General features: G+C 39.0%; 1 protein-coding gene across 1 annotated transcript in view; it reads left to right on the top strand.

Moving 5' to 3' along the window:
• Nucleotides 1-20,061, top strand: part of CCDC129 (coiled-coil domain containing 129) — a 123,429-nt gene that overhangs the window by 16,205 nt on the left and 87,163 nt on the right. The window contains exons 2-5 of the mRNA XM_010829392.1: nt 2,585-2,630; nt 15,990-16,150; nt 17,414-17,462; nt 17,785-17,828. Of these exons, the coding sequence (XP_010827694.1) occupies nt 15,991-16,150; nt 17,414-17,462; nt 17,785-17,828 (253 nt within the window). The 5' untranslated portion in view covers nt 2,585-2,630; nt 15,990. The remainder of the gene's footprint in view (nt 1-2,584; nt 2,631-15,989; nt 16,151-17,413; nt 17,463-17,784; nt 17,829-20,061) is intronic.

Raw genomic sequence — 20,061 nt, 5'->3', positions numbered from 1 at the left:
TGGTTTTTCCAGTGGTCATGTATGGGTGGAGAGTTGGACTGTGAAGAAAGCTGAGCACCGAAGAATTGATGCTTTTGAACTGTGGTGTTGGAGAAGACTTGAGAGTCCCTTGGACTGCAAGGAGATCCAACCAGTCCATCCTAAAGGAGATCAGTCCTGGGTGTTCATTGGAAGGACTGATGCTAAAGCTGAAACTCCAATACTTTGGCCACTTCATGTGAAGAGTTGACTCATTGGAAAAGACCCTGATGCTGGGAGGGATTAGGGGTAGGAGGAGAAGGGGACAACAGAGGATGAGATGGCTGGATGGCATCACTGACTCGATGGACATGAGTTTGAGTGAACTCCGGGAGTTGGTGATGGACAGGGAGCCCTGGCGTGCTACGATCATGGGGTCACAAAGAGTCGGACACGACTGAGCAACTGAACTGAACTGAAGTGAAATGATGATATCTTATTTAAATATCAATAACCTCCGATATGCAGATGACACCACCCTTATGACAGAAAGAGAAGAGGAACTAAAGAGCCTCTTGATGAAAATGAAAGAGGAGAGTGAAAAAGCTGGCTTAAAATTCAACATTCAAAAAATTAAGATCATGGCATCCAGTCCCATCACTTCATGACAAATAGATGGGGAAATATTGGAAACAGTGACATACTTCATTTTCTTGGGTTCCAAAATTCATGCAGAAGACGCTTTAAAAAATTCAGTGATGCACACATAATTTTTCTGAATTAACTGTGCCTCTGAAAAGGAATTGATTTTCCCAGGACCATTTTAGTAGCAGCTTGGTTAAGATCCAGTCCTAGCCTCCTAATTTATAATGCAGATTTCAACTCATTGTGTACGGCAACCTCCCAATAAGTTATCTACATAAACAATATATATATAGCTAATGGCTAACTAAAATATGAGTAATTGATGGTTTCTTGGGATGCAATTACATGTCTACTTTTATTTAAAAATCACTTATATTAAAATGAGAACTTAAAATATGGACTTCATTTTCCAAGTGTAGTTCTGGATATGATAGTTCAGTTACAGTATGCCTTGCGAGTTAGCCTTTGTCAAAGACTAAGTTTCTGGTCTTCTTAGGGTTAAATGGGTTGTGGATGCCCACAGGAGGAAAAGGAGGCTGTGGTGATATCTCAGGTCTCTAGAGACTCCTGGGCTTATGAGAGTAAAGATCTCAGATGCTGGTGGTGGAGAGGTGAGAGAACCTGAAGAGACAAGGGTTTCTCCTAGGGTAGGTTTCAGACCAGTTTATAGGGCTGTTCAGATTCTACTCATTGACACTAGGAGCTCTGCAGAGGAGCCTCACTAGCTGTCATAGAGAGAGAGGGAAGACTCGATGAGGCCCTGTCACCTTACTCCCCTTGAAAGTAACCTCAGCACTTTCCTTTAACATATTGGGGCTCCTGTTTGTTTGAAATTAAATGTAATTATAAATGCACATGGTCTTTTCCATCACTTAAAACTCTGCTAATGCAGCTTTTCAAAATGAAGAAAATTTGCTGGCAGGCATGACTCAAGGATAGAATCATTTTTAGGGAATGCTTTTAGCATTATGTCCTTCATAAGAATGCATGCTGAATGTGACTGTGAAATTTAAGTTTTTAAAATGAGGCTAGGAATGTGCTTATTTACCTTTCAATAATGAAATTGTCTGATCTTTCAACTAAAGTACTTCATAGATACTGAAATACCATGGAGGATAAGACTGTTAGCCCTTAGAATTTGGTCCTCTTCCTTATGGGTTTGGGAGTATGTGTATATATTTATGTTCTGTTTACTCTGAAAATTTCCAGTAGAAGTTCTTGAGAATTGAACCTCTCCACCCAGAATATCAAGTTCCCCTGTCCTCATTTCCAATGATGGTTTGCAATGCAAATCATCAGGTTGTTAACACTCAGTACCATAACCATGGTAACCAAATGAAGACAAGTTTGCTTTACTTCCTCAGTGAAGTGCTTTCCAGTCCTATATTCAGACTTGATGTCACTGCCAGCAGGTCAGAGGGTATTAAAGGGACAGCAAGAGGATTCATAGAAATAAAAACGCAGCAGGAACCATTGTATCTATTCCCCACACACTCTTTTGAGTCCAGGACATCTTACTAATAACTTCTTCTTTTCCTCACTAGTACTTTTTTGCTGCTTTCTTTCCTTAGAGGGGAGACTAAAGAGAATCACTATATATCTTTATCCCTACCTTGATCATGGATCTTGGCAACTAGACTGTCCTGGCTTTCTATGACTACTTTTAAATAGGCACAAATATAAACCTAGCTCACAGTCCTGTGGTCACAAAGACTATTTAGTGTTAGAAGCTGTGATGCTCAAGGAGCCAGGAAAGCATCCAAAACCTCTCCAAACACTTTTTGAGAATGACTACAGCAAGTTAACTCCAAGGGCCACTTCTCTGCTGAGACTCCTTTCTTCTGGTATAGTAACTTTCATAATTTATTTGTTTCCAGCCTGTGGGGGAGGGGATATTAGTTCTCTGTTCTCATTTTCTCTCAGTAGGAATTAAAGGGCAGCTGTGGCATGTTCTGAAACTTTTTTTTTTTTTTACCTGCAGCTGTGTGACTGGGTAATTCCTGGGAAGAAAGACTATTAGCAATAAGGTAAGCAATCTAATTGCCATGGTTTCTGGCCTGGATGATTTCTACATCCCTGTGACTTCCTGGGTGACTGCCATTAACACACAAAGGTCTAAAACACAGGGGATGGGAATGCTCTAGGCTCAAAATGGTTACCTTATTCTCCTGTATCATGAATATTGTTTCAAGCAATGTTCATAAGATGAGATACAGAAATTCTATTTCCTTCCTTTGGTATCTGTTGTCTGCATCTTGGATCTCTTGATTCTTTTTTTCCTTACTATCTGAAGGAAATTTAATACATTAGGATAAAGCCAAAAGCCTTTGGTTTTTATCTAATCCGTGAATTTAGTGAATATGAAAACTGAGCCTAATGTGCTCTGGCCATGTGACCTTTTTTGGTATGGGTGGAAACTGCTGTAGAAGTGAAAACTTCTTTTGCAAGAGTAGAGAAAGTTGATTCAGGGATAGGCTTGCCAGACACCCTGTAACGCTTGAATTTTAAATAAATAGCAATTTGTTTTGGTGTGAATATGTCCTAAATAATGCAGGATCCATTCTTATGCTAAACATTATTTATTTTTAATCTGAAATTTAAATGTAACAAAACACCTTATATAATTAGTTGCTAAGCCAGACTATTTGATTTAGGGATGAAAACTGAAGACTTAAAAGGACAAGAAAAAAGTATTCATTTTTCTTACCACAAACCTTTTGCTCTAAAGTTTCGTTGAAAGATCACCTAATTATCATTTTCTTGCTATATATACTATATTAGGAAATGATTTACTATTGGGATTCAAACCTTAATAGGAAGAAGGAATAGTCAAAAATAATCATAATGAGGCAGGTATTCTCACTATAATGAATTCTATCTGAGAATCTAATTTGGTAATTCATTCTCCTTTTAGTTTTCATTTTTCTTGAATATTAGTAAGATTTATGACCTTTATGGAGAAGGCAATGGCACCCCACTCCAGTACTCTTGCCTAGAAAATCCCATGAATGGAGGAGCCTGGTAGGCTGCAGTCCATGGGGTTGCTAAGAGTCGGACACGACTGAGCGACTTCACTTTCACTTTTCACTTTCATGCATTGGACAAGGAAATGGCAACCCACTCCAGTGTTCTTGCCTGGAGAATCCCAGGGACGGCAGAGCCTGGTGGGCTGCCATCTATGGGGTCGCACAGAGTCGGACACAACTGAAGTGACTTAGCAGCAGCAGCAGCAACAGCATGACTTTTATGTTTTTAGTCATTCATAGATTTTCTGTTTCTGAACTGCCTGATTATTATACTGCTTCTATTTCCATGTATATATGTTTTGATTTCTAATTGCATGCCATACGTTAATGTTATGAAAACTTTTAATGTCACATATACTGCAAGTATTTTTACATTTTGTAAACATTTTGACATGTCTACTATGTTTGATAGAGTAAACTTTAGATTTTTATCTGGTCAAATCCATCATGATTTCCCTTCATTGCCTTTGGTGTCATTTCTCTCTAGACTTTTACCACCGTAAGATTAGGAGAATGTTCACCAATAATTTATTCTAGGACTCTTTTTATTTCAGTTTTCAAATTAAATCCTTAATGCTATTGAAATTTATTTTGATGACTTGTTTAGGACTGTATTTTTCTTTTATTCATTGCTTTTTAGTTAATATTTAATTTAGAAACAATTGTATATTGACATACAATTGTAGAAAATAATACAAAGCCTTCCTGCCTTAATGCAGAATCTTTTTAACAATGAATACATAACTTATTTCTGCATGTACACATTTTATCCAGGAAGATTTTGTCTTCCAAACATAGTCAATGGGTACAAAGTTGTAATATCATGATCATTTCTTAAGTCCATTTATAATGAATAGGATCTACTCCCTTTGCTACATTCCCTGAGATTCTATGGTTATGATCACGGTGGAAAAGCAAGAATGACGATGATCTCTCTGATATCAGAAGAGTAAAGAATACTGCTAGAATTTGCCTCAGTAAATAGTCTGGAAGGAAAGGGAATTTAGACATAGGAGCTGGGTTAAATCTTGATGTCTTCATTACCAGCTCATTTATGTAATTAAGATCTTTACCATCATGATAGTTTTCTAATGAAATATGAAATATGCAGTATGATGCAACTTTTATTGTATAACAATGTATTTTTAAATTTGAGATGTATGCACCTGAGGATCTTATAGCAAACTGTGGGACTTGTCATTTTGCAAAGGTATTAAGAAAGGCAGGGCTTCCCTGGTGGCTCAGTGGTTAAGTATCCCCCTGCCAATGCAGGAGACATGGGTTTAATCCCTGGTCCAGGAAGATCCCACATACCACGGAGCAACTAAGCCCATGTGCCACAACTATTGCACCTGTGTCAATAGCCCACAGCTACAGAGCTCATGCTCCACAACTGCTGAAGCCCACATGCCCAAGAGCCCAAACTCTACAACAAGAAAAGCTACCACAATAAGTCTGTGCGCAGCAACTGGAGAGTAGCCTCCACTCACCACAGCTAGAGAAAAGCCCATGCAGCATTGAAGACAAATCACAGCCAGAAATAGATAAAATTATGCACATATAAAAAAGGTAGATGGAAGGAAAGTGTGATAGAGCCCAACTAAAACTACTTTTCAGAGAAATAAACATCTGCATTGGTCAGAGATCTCCAGAGAAATGAAATAGAAGATAGAGAGACAGAGAGATAGACAGACAGACAGATACAGACATAGATACATGTAGAGACAGAAATATCTATATCTGCATCTATCTATCTATCTACCAAGACATTTGGTATAAGGAATTGGCTCACACAATAACGGAACCCAAGAAGTTCCATGATCTGTTGTCTGCCAGTTGGAGATCCAGGAAAACTGGTGGTGAGGTTCCAACCAGAGTCAGAAGCTTGTGCTGTAAGAGTGCCAGTGGTGTCGATCCCAGCTCCAGAGCAGGAGTAGACTCGTGTCCCAACTCAATCAGTCGGGCAGAGAGAAGGAATTTTTCCTTTACCTTTTCTATTCAGGCCCTCCGCAGATTGACTGATATTCATCCACAGTGGGGAGAACAATCTGCATTTCTCAGTCTACTGAGTCCAACGCTAATAGTCTCTTTTGGAAACACCCTCACGGACACACCTAAAATAATAATTAGCTGGATATTTGGGTATCTTGTGGCCCAGTGAAGACAACACATAAAATTAATCATCACAGCAACAGATAAGACAACACAAGATTTCAGTAAGTTAACATTGAAGAACATCTGTTTAATTGTTGCACAGGCACAAGGTAATTGCCCTTTGGTAAAATTTATGCTATTGTTGTTTACATGTATTTTAAACCACTTGTCTGGAATGCTTGCCTACCCATTATCCCATCTTCAAGAGCCAGAATTCATATTTTCGCTTCAAAGAAGCCTTTTCTTATGCCCCTAAATGAACATCTTCCTCTTTTAATTTTTGTGAACAGCTGTATTGTACTTCTTTTAAAATGCATTTTCTGCTTCATGATATTTAGTTAATAAATACTATTTCTTATACTATAAGCTCCTCAAAATTTCTTTGTACACAGTGGGTAGTATAATATTAAATTGAATTAGTGGATGTCATCATTGAATTTAACTTACAGTTCATTTATATCGTGTGCTTCCATGAGCGACTACTAGTGTATATACCTTGCCTGAAATGATGGAGACTATAGAGATGAAGAAGGCAGTGGAGACCGAGAAGGCAGTGGCACCCACTCCAGTACTCTTCCCTAAAAATCCCATGGATGGAGGAGCCAGGTAGGCTGCAGTCAATGGGGTCGTGAAGAGTCAGACACGACTGAGCGACTTCACTCTCACTTTTCACTTTCATGCATTGGAGAAGGAAATGGCAACCCACTCCAGTGTTCTTGCCTGGAGAATCATAGGGATAGGGGAACCTGGTGGGCTGCCGTCTCTGGGGTCTCACAGAGTCGGACATGACTGAAGTGACTTAGCAACAAAGATGAGCAAGTCACAATTCCCATGATTTTGAGCAAAGACAGAGCCCAGGGTCAGAAATATTAATTCGTTCAATAAGTGGTTATTGCTTATCACCTATTATCCATGCTCTAGACTAAGTATCATGGATACGAAAATGAGTACGTCATGGTCTTTGTTTCCCAGAAGTCCATTTATCTGAGTGGGAAAGGCAGAAATGTACATAAACTGCTTAAAAGGAGTATGAAGAGTGCTAAAGCTGGTGTGAGCTTCAGAAGCAGGCTGGATTGGGAGTGGAGAGCGATATGAGAAAAAGCTCTACACAATAAGTTCTGCTTGAGCTCAGTGAGATGGTATCCATTAAAGAGAAGGGGCAGAAATGTAGAAGGATCTGCACCCAGAGGGACCGGAGACAAGGACACATTTGAGAACAGCAAGTAATTCTGTGCAACCAGAATATAACGCACATGAAGGAACCTAGATTGCAATGTTGTTGGGATGGAAGACCCAAGGTAGAGCACAGATGCCCTACATCCTTTCATTCTCCTTCCCTAGGATGAAGCAAAGAAAATGTTGAGAAGACAAGAATAGAAATGATGACAAAAGAGGGAATCACTGAGAAATAAAGAGCTCTTTGAAGTTGAAAGGGGATTGGCACAGACAGAGCTAGCTGTAGGTGAATGATTTGATCCAACTTTACCAGCCTCAAAGTCATTTCAGGTTTCTGGGAAGCTGTGTATATGATTCTTGAAACAATAATCTTTTAATTATTTTCCCCAACAAAAGAGGAAAACTCCAAGTCCAAGAGAACTGACTTTGGGTTCCAACTTGGGCACAACTGCCTTGTCTTTAAATCCAGCTTGCTCCTAAATGGCAGGAGTGAACACCCTTCACATATTTCATGGTGGGAGGAAACCACCCACAGAACAAGTCATCCACAGACTGCTTGTTCCTCCCAACAGAGTGTTGACAGAACACTCTATTCCCCAGGCTCTGCCTCTACTTCACTGAATCATTTGAAATCTTTACAAGTGTTTGTGGGACTTTAATACTTGGATAGGGAGGAAGAGCAGAAGGGCATTCCTGGCTTGGGTTTGTTGTTTGAGTTTTTGAGTGGTCTTCCAAACTTATGAGTAATAGGAACAATGTTTTATTCTTCTCACTTTTATAGTTTTGATGAATATAGCTTTAAAATATTTTTAAAATGTGAGCTCCACTGGTCAAATACCAGTCTATGCGGAGGCTAGAAACTGAGTAATCAACTTAGGAAATTATCTCATCTCATCCAATTCTCTCATATTATGCAAGAACAAACTAGTTTCCAAGAAAACTTGAAACTACATGTCCAATATCATACACAAATTAACTATCTGTGGATTAATTATAATTTTTATTTTCCTGGTGATGAATTAATATCTTTCATCTGCTTGTTAGCTGTTGGAACGCTCATAAGAGAACGTTAAAAAAGGTATCTACTCATAGTTTTGGCCAAAATGGCAGAAAGGGGCATCAAGTGATGACAGAAAATCCTGCTTCAAAATGGTTGTTATATGTTTGTATGTGTGTATGTGTGTGTATGTTGAAGTAGGAAATGGCAACTCACTCCAGTATTCTTGCCTGGAAAACCCCTGGACAGAGGAGCCTGGTGGGCTACCGTCCATAGGGTCACAAAAGAGTCAGACACGACTATCATGCATGCACATGTACATATGTGTGTGCATGAATATACATATTAAACTTTATCGCTTTTAAAATTCAGATCCATAATGCACTATTGTCTGATTATGTATGCCTATTTCTGGTAAGTTGTTTAACTGTTAAACCATTCTTAATGCTTTCATAACCAGATTTTCTTTGATATTGTCAGTGCCTTGTTGGCAGTCATTCATTCAACAAACATACATTGCGTATCTTTTTCACATAATTTTGATTTGAGAGATAAGATCTCTGTCCTGAAGAAAAACTCAGGGTGGTTAAACTGATGTGTAAGCAGACTTATAAAGCAATGTAAAAGCTTTAACAGTATTTACACTATGGAATTAACAAGTAGCTATCAAGGCTACACTCATATAGGGAGAGCATATAGATGGAGAGGATAAGAGGTAGCTGAGGACTGAGGTAAATCCCACTCAAAATGTAGAGGCTGGAAAGGAGAAAACCAGCAAAAGAGTTTGAAAAAAGCTTTGAGTAAGATAGGTAATCTGGGAAATTGTGGTTCAAAAAAACAAAAGAAAAGATTGCTTCTATTAAGAGGAAGTGAAGTGAAGTCGCTCAGTTGTGTCCAACTCTTTGTGACCCCATGGACTGCAGCCCACCAGGCTCCTCAGTCCATGGGATTTTCCAGGCAAGAGTACTGGAGTGGGTTGCCATTTCCTTCTCCAGGGGATCTTCCCGACCCAGGGATTGAATCTGGGTCTCCCGCATTATAGGCAGATGCTTTACCATCTGAGCTACCAGGGAAGCCCAATTAAGCCCAATTAAGAGAAAGGGGTCCACCCCACTCCAATACTCTTGCCTGGAAAATCCCATGGATGGAGGAGCCTGGTAGGTTGCAGTCCATGGGGTCGCAAAGAGTCGGACACGACTGAGTGACTTCACTTTGACTTTTCACTTTCATGCATTGGAGAAGAAAATGGCAACCCACTCCAGTATTCTTGCCTGGAGAGTTCCAGGGATGGGGGAGCCTGGTGGGCTTCCGTCTATGGGGTCGCACAGAGTCGGACACGACTGAAGCGACTTAGCAGCATCAGCAGCAGCAAGAGGAAGGGGTCAACTATAACAAGTGCTGCTGAAAATTCCAAAAGGATAAGAACCGATAGTTGACCATTATTAAGCTGATTTGAGTGCATTATAAAGAGAATGGGAGGTGTGGATGGGGATCATTCCCTATGCTCCAAGCAAAACTACAAGTTTTGTTTCACATCAGGTTGATAGCAGTGAAGGTGGTTGGTCTGATATATAAGGACTCCTTTGCCTGTCTGTCTGCTCTCTTAATTTTAGTGGCTTGATGTGAGATGTGAAAGGAACAGAGAAATTAAGGAAGACTCACAAGTTCCTGGCCTGAGCAACTACTTGAATAGTGGTACCATTTACTGAGATGAACACTGTAATAGAGGCAGATATGTGGGAGGGTCATGTAGAAGTCAAAGAAAGAATGAAGAATTCAGTGTGGTACATAGTAAGTTAAAGATGCCTATAAGTTTGAGTGGTGATTTGTGTGGTGATGTCAAGTAACTGGGATACCCTATTCTGCATCTCAAGAATCTTATTCCGAACCTATGGACCTGAAATCTGCATTGGGGACTCAATACCAGTTTTCCCTGGTAGCTCAGTGGTAAAGAATATGCCTGCCAGTGCAGAAGACTCAGTTTTGATCCCTGAGTCAGGAAGATCTCATGAAGTTAAAAAATGACAACACACTCCAGTATGCTTGCCTGGCAAGTTACCTACCACGGGGTCACAGAAGAGTGAGAGGAACTAGCGACTAAACAACAACAACAGTGATCAGAACACCAGGGATCTGAAAAGAGAGAAGGATCTCTCCAGCACAAAAGACAACATAATTCAGAATGAGAATTCACTTTGGGTAAGTCAGAATAGGCAAGACCTAGGTTCCAAGTGGTCCTGGGGACACTGGGTTAACCTAGGGGAGTCAGCAGAGGCCAATGCCATAACTTCTACCCTGTCAGTCCACTGGACTATTTGAGCCTGCCACTTAATCTGTGGGGCTTCCTGGGTGGCTTGGCAGTAAAGAATCTGCCTGCAATGCAAAATGCACAGATTCCATCCCTGGATAGGGAACACCCCCTGGAGGAGGAAATGGCAACCTACTCCAGTATTCTTGCCGGGGAAATCCCATGGACAGAGGAGCCTGGCAGGTTACAGTCCATGGGGTCTCAAAGCGTTGGACACGACTGAAGCAAATAAGCGCATCATGCTTTATCTGTGTCCTTTTCCAAGAGACTGCCCTGGGGGCTCAAGCCAGTGGATGAAGCCAAAGCAAGGTCATTCAAGCATCAGAGAATACATTTCCAGAAGCAGATTTGTTTACTAACTGGGAAGGCATCCACTAAAACAGAGGGAACAAAAGAATTTTTCTTTACAAACCAGTCCCTGACCTCTGCTTTTAGCAAGAGTTCCCACTTTCCTTGGCAAGCTTTTTCCTATTCTAAGGCCAAGTACAGTTGAGCTGGCAGGGAGCATATCCTCACTGGCTGTGCAAGGCTGGTGTCTGAGGTCACACATGTCATCGTCGAAAGGAAACTGGGGGACGTATGTATAAAGCAGCAGCTTGATCTAAAGTTTTGATGATTTTTACAGTATCAGGTTTGAAAAAGTAGTCGATAGGTGAAAATTCCACTTTATAGGACAGAAGCAGCAATTTGAGGTCAGATCTGCTTACCACCTCCTGGTCCCACTACAAAGCAAAATCTTTTTGCTATACAGAAACTGACTTTCCGCTAGGTTAATTAAGGAGCAAGACTACTTGGGGAATCTTACTCTTTTGTCATACATTATTCTTTTCTTCAAACCCTGATCCTTTACTGAGTCTGATATTTCATGAATGTTGTTGAGCATGATTTTGGGGGTTTCCTCCTTGTGAGATTTTGCAGTGTCAAAGTTGATGCTTTTTTTTATAATTCACACATACAAAATGCAATTGCCAGAGAGAACTTTTTTACTCAAAAGTTAAATAACTAACATTAAATGTAGTTTCTAAATTTTATTTTGTCATATTATGGGTTCTAGTGTATGAAATAATTCTATAGTTTAGAAATATAATCACCTCTGTATTCTGTCTTATGTTATCACTGAAATTTTTATAAACCTTTATTTGCTCCCAGAAGACATTTCTAAAATTAACTTTCCAAAATTAGCTGGCTAAAGGCCCACCATTAATATAGATATTAACTGTCCACCCTCTGCTTTTATTTTTAATTAATTGAGATTTCTTTTTTTTTTAATTGAGATTTCTTAATAATTGCTTTTTAAACATAAAGTTAGCAGTCATCCCAAATAATAATTTGCAGTAATTTATTATTGCAACAATAATTGTATATTTATACAAGTGAGCAACAGAATTTTAGTATATAAAGCATGTAAGAAAACTCTTATTGCCAATTGCTTATAGAATGCTCACCTGTAATTAAATAAAAATATTCAAATGTTTATAATAATCTGAACAACTTGACTTGTTAAAACACTGATTAGGAATGATTGTCTCCGTGTCATATTATCAGTGATTGTGCAGAAGTTTAGGGGTTTAAGACATGATGCTTGAAGTAGGTATTTGACTATTCAGTCATTTCTTTAAACCTGAAGAATAAACTAACACAATTGCAGATAGATGCTTGGAAATAATTTAGTCAAGTTTAATGGTTTTGTACTCTAGTTTTGTTACTTTAACTTTTTTAATGTTTTGTTTTGTATTAGGGTATAGCCAGTTAGTAATGTTGTGATAATTTCAGGTGAACAGCGCAGGGATTCAGCCATACATATACGTGTATCCATTCTCCCCTAAACTCCCTCCTTTCAGGCTGCCACGTAACGTTGAGCAGAGGTCCATATGCTATACAGTAGATCTCTGTTGGTTATCCATTTTAAATATAGCAGTGTGTACATGTCCATCCCAAACTCCCTAACTATCCCTTTCCCCATCCTTCCTCATCCCCAGCAACCATAAGTTCATCCTCTAAGTCTATGAATCTTTTTCTGTTTTGTAAGGAATATAATATGTTTCATTTATTTTTTGATTCCACATATAAAGAATGTCATGCTATGTTTCTCCTTCTCTGACTGTCTTCACTCAGTATGACACAGAGTGAAGGTCCATTCATGTTGCTGCTAATGACATTGTTTCATTCTTTTTAAGGGCTGAGTAATAGTCCATTGTATACACATACCGTATCTTCTTTATCCATTCCTCTGTCAGTGGACATTTTGGCTGCTTTTGTGCCTTGGCTATTGTAAACAGTGCTGCAATGAACATTAGGGTGCAAATTTACTTTTGGATCATGTTTTTTTTACAGACATATGCCCAGGAGTGGGATTACAGGGTCATATCGTAGCTTTATTTTTAGTTTATTAAGGAACTTCCATACTGTTCTCCATAGTGGCTGTACCAATTTACATTCCCATCAAAAAGTGTAAAAGGATTCCCTTCTCTTCACACCCTCTCTAGCATTTATTGTTTGTGGAATTTTTTTTATGATAGCCATTCTGGCTGGTGTGAGGCTATATCTCATTGTAGTTTTGATTTGCATTTCTCTAATAATTGACAATGCCAAACGTCTTTTCATGTGCCCGTTCACCATCTGTATGTCTTATTTGGAGAAATGTCTATTTAGATCTTCTGCCCACTTTTTTGAGTGGGTTGTTTGTTTTGATGCTGTTACAAACAGCGTCATGAGCTGTTTGTAAATTTTGGAGACTAATCCCTTATCAGTCAGGGCTTCCCAGGCAGCATTAGTGGTAAAGAACCTGCCTGCAAATGCAGGAGACATAAGCAACACGGGTCCTATCCCTGGGTGGGCAAGATCCCCTGGAGAAGGAAATGGCAACCCGCTCCAGTATTCTTGCCTGGAGAATCCCACGGACAGGAGCCTGGCAGGCTACAGTCCATAGAGTCACAAAGAGTCGGACACGACTGAAGCGACTTAGCAGAGCACAGCGCAGCAGCCTTATTGGTCACATCATTTGCGAGTATTTTCTCCAAACCTGTGGGCTGTGTTTTTGTTTTGTTTATCGTTTCCTTTGCTGTGCAAAAGCTTTTGAGTTTAAGTAGGTCCTATTTGTTTATTTTTGTTTTTATTTCCATTATTCTGGGACACAGATTGAAAAAGATACTGCTGTGATTTATGTCAGAAAGTGTTCTACCTATGTTTTTATCCAAGAGTTCTATAGTCTCCAGTCTCACATTTAGGGCTTTACTCCATTTTGAGCTTATTTTTGTGTACGGAGTTAAAGAATGATCTAATTGCATGTTTTTTACATGTAGCTGTCCAGTTTTCCCACCACCATTTGTGGAAGAGACCGTCTTTCCAACAGTGTGTAGTCTTGCCTGCTTTGTCATATATTAATTGACCAGAGGTGCATGGGCTTATTTCTGGGTGTTCTATCTTGTTCCCTTAATCTATGTTTCTATTTTTGTGCCAGAACTATACTGTTTTGATGACAGTAAGTTTATAGAAAAGTCTGAAGTCAGGGAGCCTGATTCCTCCAGTTCTGTTTTTCTTTCTTGAGATTGTGTTGTCTATTCAGGGTCTTTTGTGTCTCTTTACAAATTTTGAGATTTTGTTGTTGTTGTTCTAGTTCTGTGAAAAATGCCATTGGTAATTTGATAGGGATTGCATTGAATCTGTAGATTGCCTTGGGTAGGATAGTCATTTTGACAATATTGATTCTTCTAATCCACAAACATGGTATATCTTTCCATCTGTTTATGTCTTCATTGATTTCTTTCATCAGCGTCTTATAGTTCTCAGAGTACAAGTCTTTTGCCACCTTAGGTAGGTTTATTCTTAGGTATTTTATTCTTTTTGAGGTAATGGTAAATGGGATTATTCTTGAATTTCACTTTCTGATCTTTTGTTGTTAGTATATAGAAATACAACAGGTTTCTGTGTATTAATTTTATAACTTGCAACTTTACCAAATTCATTGATGAGTTCTAGCAGTTTTCTGGTAGCATTTTTAGGATCTTCCATATGTGATATCTTATAATCTACAAACAGTGACAGTTTAACTTCTTCTTTTCCAATTTGGATTCCTTTTACTTCTTTTTCTTCTCTGATTGCTGCACTTGCTATTTTAATTTTGTACATATTTATTTAGCACCTACTATCTGCTGATAATTCAAATACTGACAACCAGCTAGTAAAAGAGGCCCTTATTCTCAATGTGCTAATAGTCTGGGGATTTTAAACAATTTACACAACTGCCCTAGGCTTCTGTCTCCTTTCTTACGATAGGAGATATTAATAAAGGTCACAATGATGTTAATAAAAGCCAAATGAAATGATGGGGGCAGACTATGTTTCTTATATCATGTGCATAATATATTTATTAATATCCCAATTGTCTCAACCATCCTTTAGGGCAGATAAGCATGAATCTGCATGCTCAGTTGTGTCTGACTCTTTGCAGCCCTATGGACTGTAGTCCACCAGGCTCCTCTGTCCATGGGATTCTGTATAGAACAGTCTTTTGGACTCTGTGGGAGAGGGAGAGGGTGGGATGATTTGGGAGAATGGCATTGAAACATGTATAATGTCATATATGAAATGAATTGCCAGTTCAGGTTCGATACAGGATACTGGATGCTTGGGGCTGGTGCACTGAGACAACCCAGAGGGATGATGGTACAGGGAGGGAGGAGGGAGGGGGGTTCAGGATGGGGAACACATGTATACCTGTGGCAGATTCATGTTGATGTATGGCAAAACCAATACAATATTGTAAAGTAATTAACCTCCAATTAAAATAAATAAATTTATACTTAAAAAACAAAACAAAAGAATAATGGAGTGGGTCGCCATGCCCTCCTCCAGAGGATCTTCATGACCTAGGGATCAAACCTGTGTCTCCTGCATTGCAGGCAGGTTCTTAACCACTTCAGCCATCAGGGAAGCCTCATACACAGTTTAATAGGCATGGGAGCATGTTTGGAGTACAGAACCTGGGTTTGAATCCTGTTTGTTGTGTGACTTTGGGTAGGCAATTTAACCCCACTGCTCTTAAATTTACTACAAAATTGTGACAATTAGATTACTTCTTTCATTGACAATTAAATTAAATAACAGATTATAGAATTCAGCATAGAATCTAGCACATAATAAATATTCTGCTGAGGTTAAAGGTTATTAAAATTCAGTACAATTTACCCCCAATTAAAAATAAGGGAATGCAGAGAAATTATACAATTTGTACAAGGCCACACAATAAGTTGCAGAGATGAGATTCAGCCAGGTTGATCTATTGCCAACACCCTCCTCATTTTTTACATTTTGGGTCTCTAAACATATCATTATAGATGTAACTATTGGGCAGATTTGTAGGATACTTATTATGTTAATCAATGCTTTTAAATTTTCTCCTTGATTGGGGGCACTCTCCAGTCCAGTTTCTTTGCTTCTCATCCACTTTCAAGACCACTAGATTGAATCTTCCAGAGTGTGGATGTGGCCGGATAAAGGGTGAGGCCGTTATTCTCTGGCCTCCAGCTGTGTCTCCATTGAAAAAGAAACAGTTCTTGCACTGAGGCAGGGAACTTGCTTGGATATGAGCCAGGCTCCCAGAAATTGTGAAGCTGGATCCATTCATTGGATTGTGAGCCCTCTGGTCCTCTCCGTCTTACTGAACCAAGCCTGGAAGCTGAACTCATTGTGTCTCATTTGTTTGTGTGTGTGTGTTTTTAATTAGCATGAATTACTCTCTTGTGATGGAGGAGAAGTCACAACGAGGCCAGGAAAAGAGCAGAAGAGACATCCTGAAGTCCACCAAGCGGGCATGGGCTCCCCTGGATGAGCAGCTGCCCCCTGGCTCTGAGGAGGAGGGCCACAGTCTCACCAACCCCCTGCTGGGTGAGAACAGGCCATCAGGGTTATTTGAAACCAACCTATTATGAGTGGTGAGGGATGTGGAGCTTTGGGCTGGGGGCAAATGATTTTGGAACAAGGACTTGACTGTTAAGATGCCAGTGTTGCTGGTATGATAACCAAAAACTTTTATGAAATGGGCACATCTGACTTCACCTACAGACACAACCTTCTTAATAGAAACAGACCAACTAAAGAATGAACTCGGCTCCCTTTCCACTCCAATGTCCCCTCATTCTAAGTCCCCTAGGACCCCAAAACTGTGGAGCTCATGCCAGAGATATGAGACTTCTTGCAGGACATCAAACATCTTATTGAAAGGCTCTTATTTGCAGAGCCTTGCACAGGGTGTTGCTACTAATTTTAATCGTTTAAAGAGTAGTAAGAAAACTTTTGTCCTTTCACTGTGATTTCTTATTTGCTTGTTCATGATGTTACTGTTTGATGGCTTTTCTTCCTTGCCACCACCAATTTATTCTATCCCTTCACAGTAACTCAGTTGAAGACTAAGCATCTCCCATGTCACCTTGGCCTTTTTGGTTCACCAGACACCTTGTGAGGGAGTAATTCATGTATCTTACTGCTTCTTAGGATAAAGTCAGAGAAAATAAGCCCAGAGTAACCTGTAACCAACTGGAAAGGAAACAAATGTTTACAGGAAAAACTGCTTTTATAGCCTTTCCTTTTTGCCTCTTGACTCGTTGGTTGAGCCAGTGACAAAGATCCACCTTAAAAGACTGATGCTTTTATAACACAGGGTGCCTTTGGCAATTCTGGGACTGTAGTGCAATTTGCCCCTGGAATGAATGCAAATTTACTTTCTAACCTGGCAGAGAACTCCTTGCAAATAAACATCACTGGCTAGCTGCCTTAGGTAAATGTGATTCAGTAAGGAGAGGCTCCACGTGATTCATATTCAACAAGAGAAAGGCAAAAATCTTCCATGCTTTTTCAGCCTTTGTATCACACCAGGTAATTTAAAAATTATTCTAACATCTCTTGCTCTTTTATTCCTTTTCACGTTTTCTTTCTCTTTAAGTTATAGTCTTTTGGCAAGTTTATACTTTATTCTCAGGAAAAGCCAATTATGGAAAACAGGAAGTTTTGCCTTGGGGGAAAAATGACTCTGCTTATAGAAACATGTAATTAAATACTAGGAAATGGACCTATTGGGTAGTGGCTAACTAATGGACTGATATCTCTTCACCTGGTTATGTTTTGACTGACTGGTCTGTTTCTCATTTGTAGAAGATTCCAAACAAGAAATTATTCAGCAGTGGCTGGACTCTGGATTCTTGTAAGTGTTTCTTTATGCCCTTGCACATCCTTCTTGCAAAGATCCATGAAAACATGTGGGTAACCCTCCTGGAACAAGGTGTGACATGTAGGAATTTTCATTTTAACTGGGTGTTTGAAGGACTAATCTTTTATTGCAAATGTTATATATCCACTTAAAAGTACAAAATAGAATAATACTATTTCAGTTCCTAGCTGTTCACTGATTTCCTAAAGTCCTCTTGTCATAAAGCTTAGCTCTTCATTTACTCTGGTCTGTTTAATTAAAAATTAATTTAGCATAATTTTGTTGTTTGACTCACAATACTTTTGTTTCTTTATAGTGTCTCTGTTAATGAAAACTTTCAGCCAGTCGTCGACCACATTGGTAAGACAAGAGAACCCAAAAGCAGTTATGCTTTGTGGACCTGAGTAGGAGATGTATTAAAATGTTTGTTTGACTAAATCTTTTTAAAATGAGAATTATCAGAGATTCCTAGAAATGAAACAGATCTCAGAAACCATTCAGCTCAATCATTTTGTGTAATATGTAAGACAAGTTCAGAAAGGATAGGTGTTATCAAGCAGCAGATCAGGGACTGGGAACGAGAACTCTTGCCCATATCGTTAGCTCAGACTCTTAACAGAAAACTAGCTGGGTCTGTAAAGATATTTTGCAAGGATGTGATTATGGAAATGAAACTGTTCAATATTTCCTTACACTGTATTGTATTTTTATTTCTAAATCTAGTTTCTACCCTTCAGTCTTAAAATTATATCTTCTCTTTCTAATGATGCATTTGTTCTCAAAAAGAATGAATGACTGAATTCTATAGCAAACAGTGTATATATCAAGTATGTATTTCCGAGGCAGAAAGTGTGGCACACTTGTTACATTGAGATTTGATAGAACATTATAAGAAGACAAAGAAATTTATCTACAGGTCTCACAGTTTCCATCTTCACTAAATCAAATATAATATTTCCTAGAATGTAAGACTCCTCAATTGTAAAATGCACCCACATTTTAAGTACCACTCAGATAAGAAAACAAAACAACCATCCATGTCGATTATAACTAGGCATTATAATAGGCCACACTGACTACCAGACACATCCTGATTTCATAGTTGTTGAAATGTGAAAAAAAGTGTGTTTTAAAATTGATGAAATGCCCTAAATAACATATGTAAAAATGACATAAAACAAGAATTTAATGACTAGAGGGAAAATTATTATTCTAATTGTTACTTACTTGGCTGGTTTTAATTATTTCACTTTCTTCACTGCCATTTAAATTAAGATTGACCATTTGCTACAAGACAGTTTAAATTTAAGAATTTTTACTTTAAAATCTAGGTATATCATTAAAATTTCCTCCTTCGCCAAGCTTATTTTTTTTAAATATGAAAGTTTCATGATGCCAAAATCTCTAAAGATGCTTGCCAATAAGTTGAATTTAAGAACCTTTGTTATTGATAGTTCATTCTCAAGAAAAGACAAGAAGTTAAGAAATATAGCCAGCATTTCAGATCCGTCTGATATTTCATCTTTCCCAGTTTATAGTGAGAGGTCTGGCAACCAATTCTGGGGTTGTCAGTAAATGTATTAGAAACTTCATTTCCCAGGAATTAAGACAAATCATGGACCTTCCTCCTCTGAATCAAGTCAATTAAATAAAGGCATGAGGTGAAGACCTGGAGGAAAGAAGGGGTAACAAAATAACTCTGAGATCAGACACACACAGTTTCTATTTCGCAGGGTCTTTATCTTTAGTAAGGTTTTTAATAATAATGGAATAGCTTCTTACAAGTTTAATTGAGCCTTCACTTTTACAAGGCCCTTCCTCATCTATCATATTTTAAGCTCAATAGCCTAGCAAGGCTGGTGTTCATCTATGTTTCACAGGTGAAGAATCTGAGTGGTCAAGTGCCACAATTTTTAGTCACAGCTGGTTAGAGGTGGGCAGAGGAGCCTGCAGGCAGGCATCCTCTCAGCCCCTCTGGGTGCTGGTTTTACCACAATGAGCTCAAGGCATCCCAAGTCCAGGGAAGCCAAACCCTGCACTAGGAAGTGGAAACTACAACAGTAGTAGCAGAAACTGGAGACCTGAAGGTCATGAGGAGTGTTTCAGAGAGAAAACTGTGGTGAAACCAAAAGGAACTGAAGTAGAGAAAGGAAAGGAGTCTCTGCTGGAGGGAAAATCGTGAAAAAACTCCCACAATCCCACTATGATATAGAGTGGTGTGTTCATTCTTAGGGCAGCCATAAATAATCACCACAGACTTGGTGGCTATGACAAGGCTGTAGATTGTCACCCTGCTTATTTAACTTTTATGCAGAGTACATCATGAGAAATGCTGGGCTGGAAGAAACACAAGCTGGAATCAAGATTGCTGGGAGAAATATCAATAACCTCAGATATGCAGATGACACCACCTTTATGGCAGAAAGTGAAGAGGAACTAAAGAGCCTCTTGATAAAAGTGAAAGAGGAGAGTGAAAAAGTTGGCTTAAAGCTCAACATTCAGAAAACGAAGATCATGGCATCTGGTCCCATCACTTCATGGGAAATAGATGGGGAAACAGTGGAAACAGTGTCAGACTTTATTTTTTGGGGCT

The sequence above is a fragment of the Bison bison genome, unplaced genomic scaffold (assembly GCF_000754665.1).
Source record: "Bison bison bison isolate TAMUID 2011002044 unplaced genomic scaffold, Bison_UMD1.0 scf7180017858770, whole genome shotgun sequence".
NCBI lineage: Eukaryota > Metazoa > Chordata > Mammalia > Artiodactyla > Bovidae > Bison > Bison bison.
The sequence above is the reverse complement of the archived record's forward strand: the minus strand, read 5'-3'. Positions and strand labels throughout refer to the sequence as shown.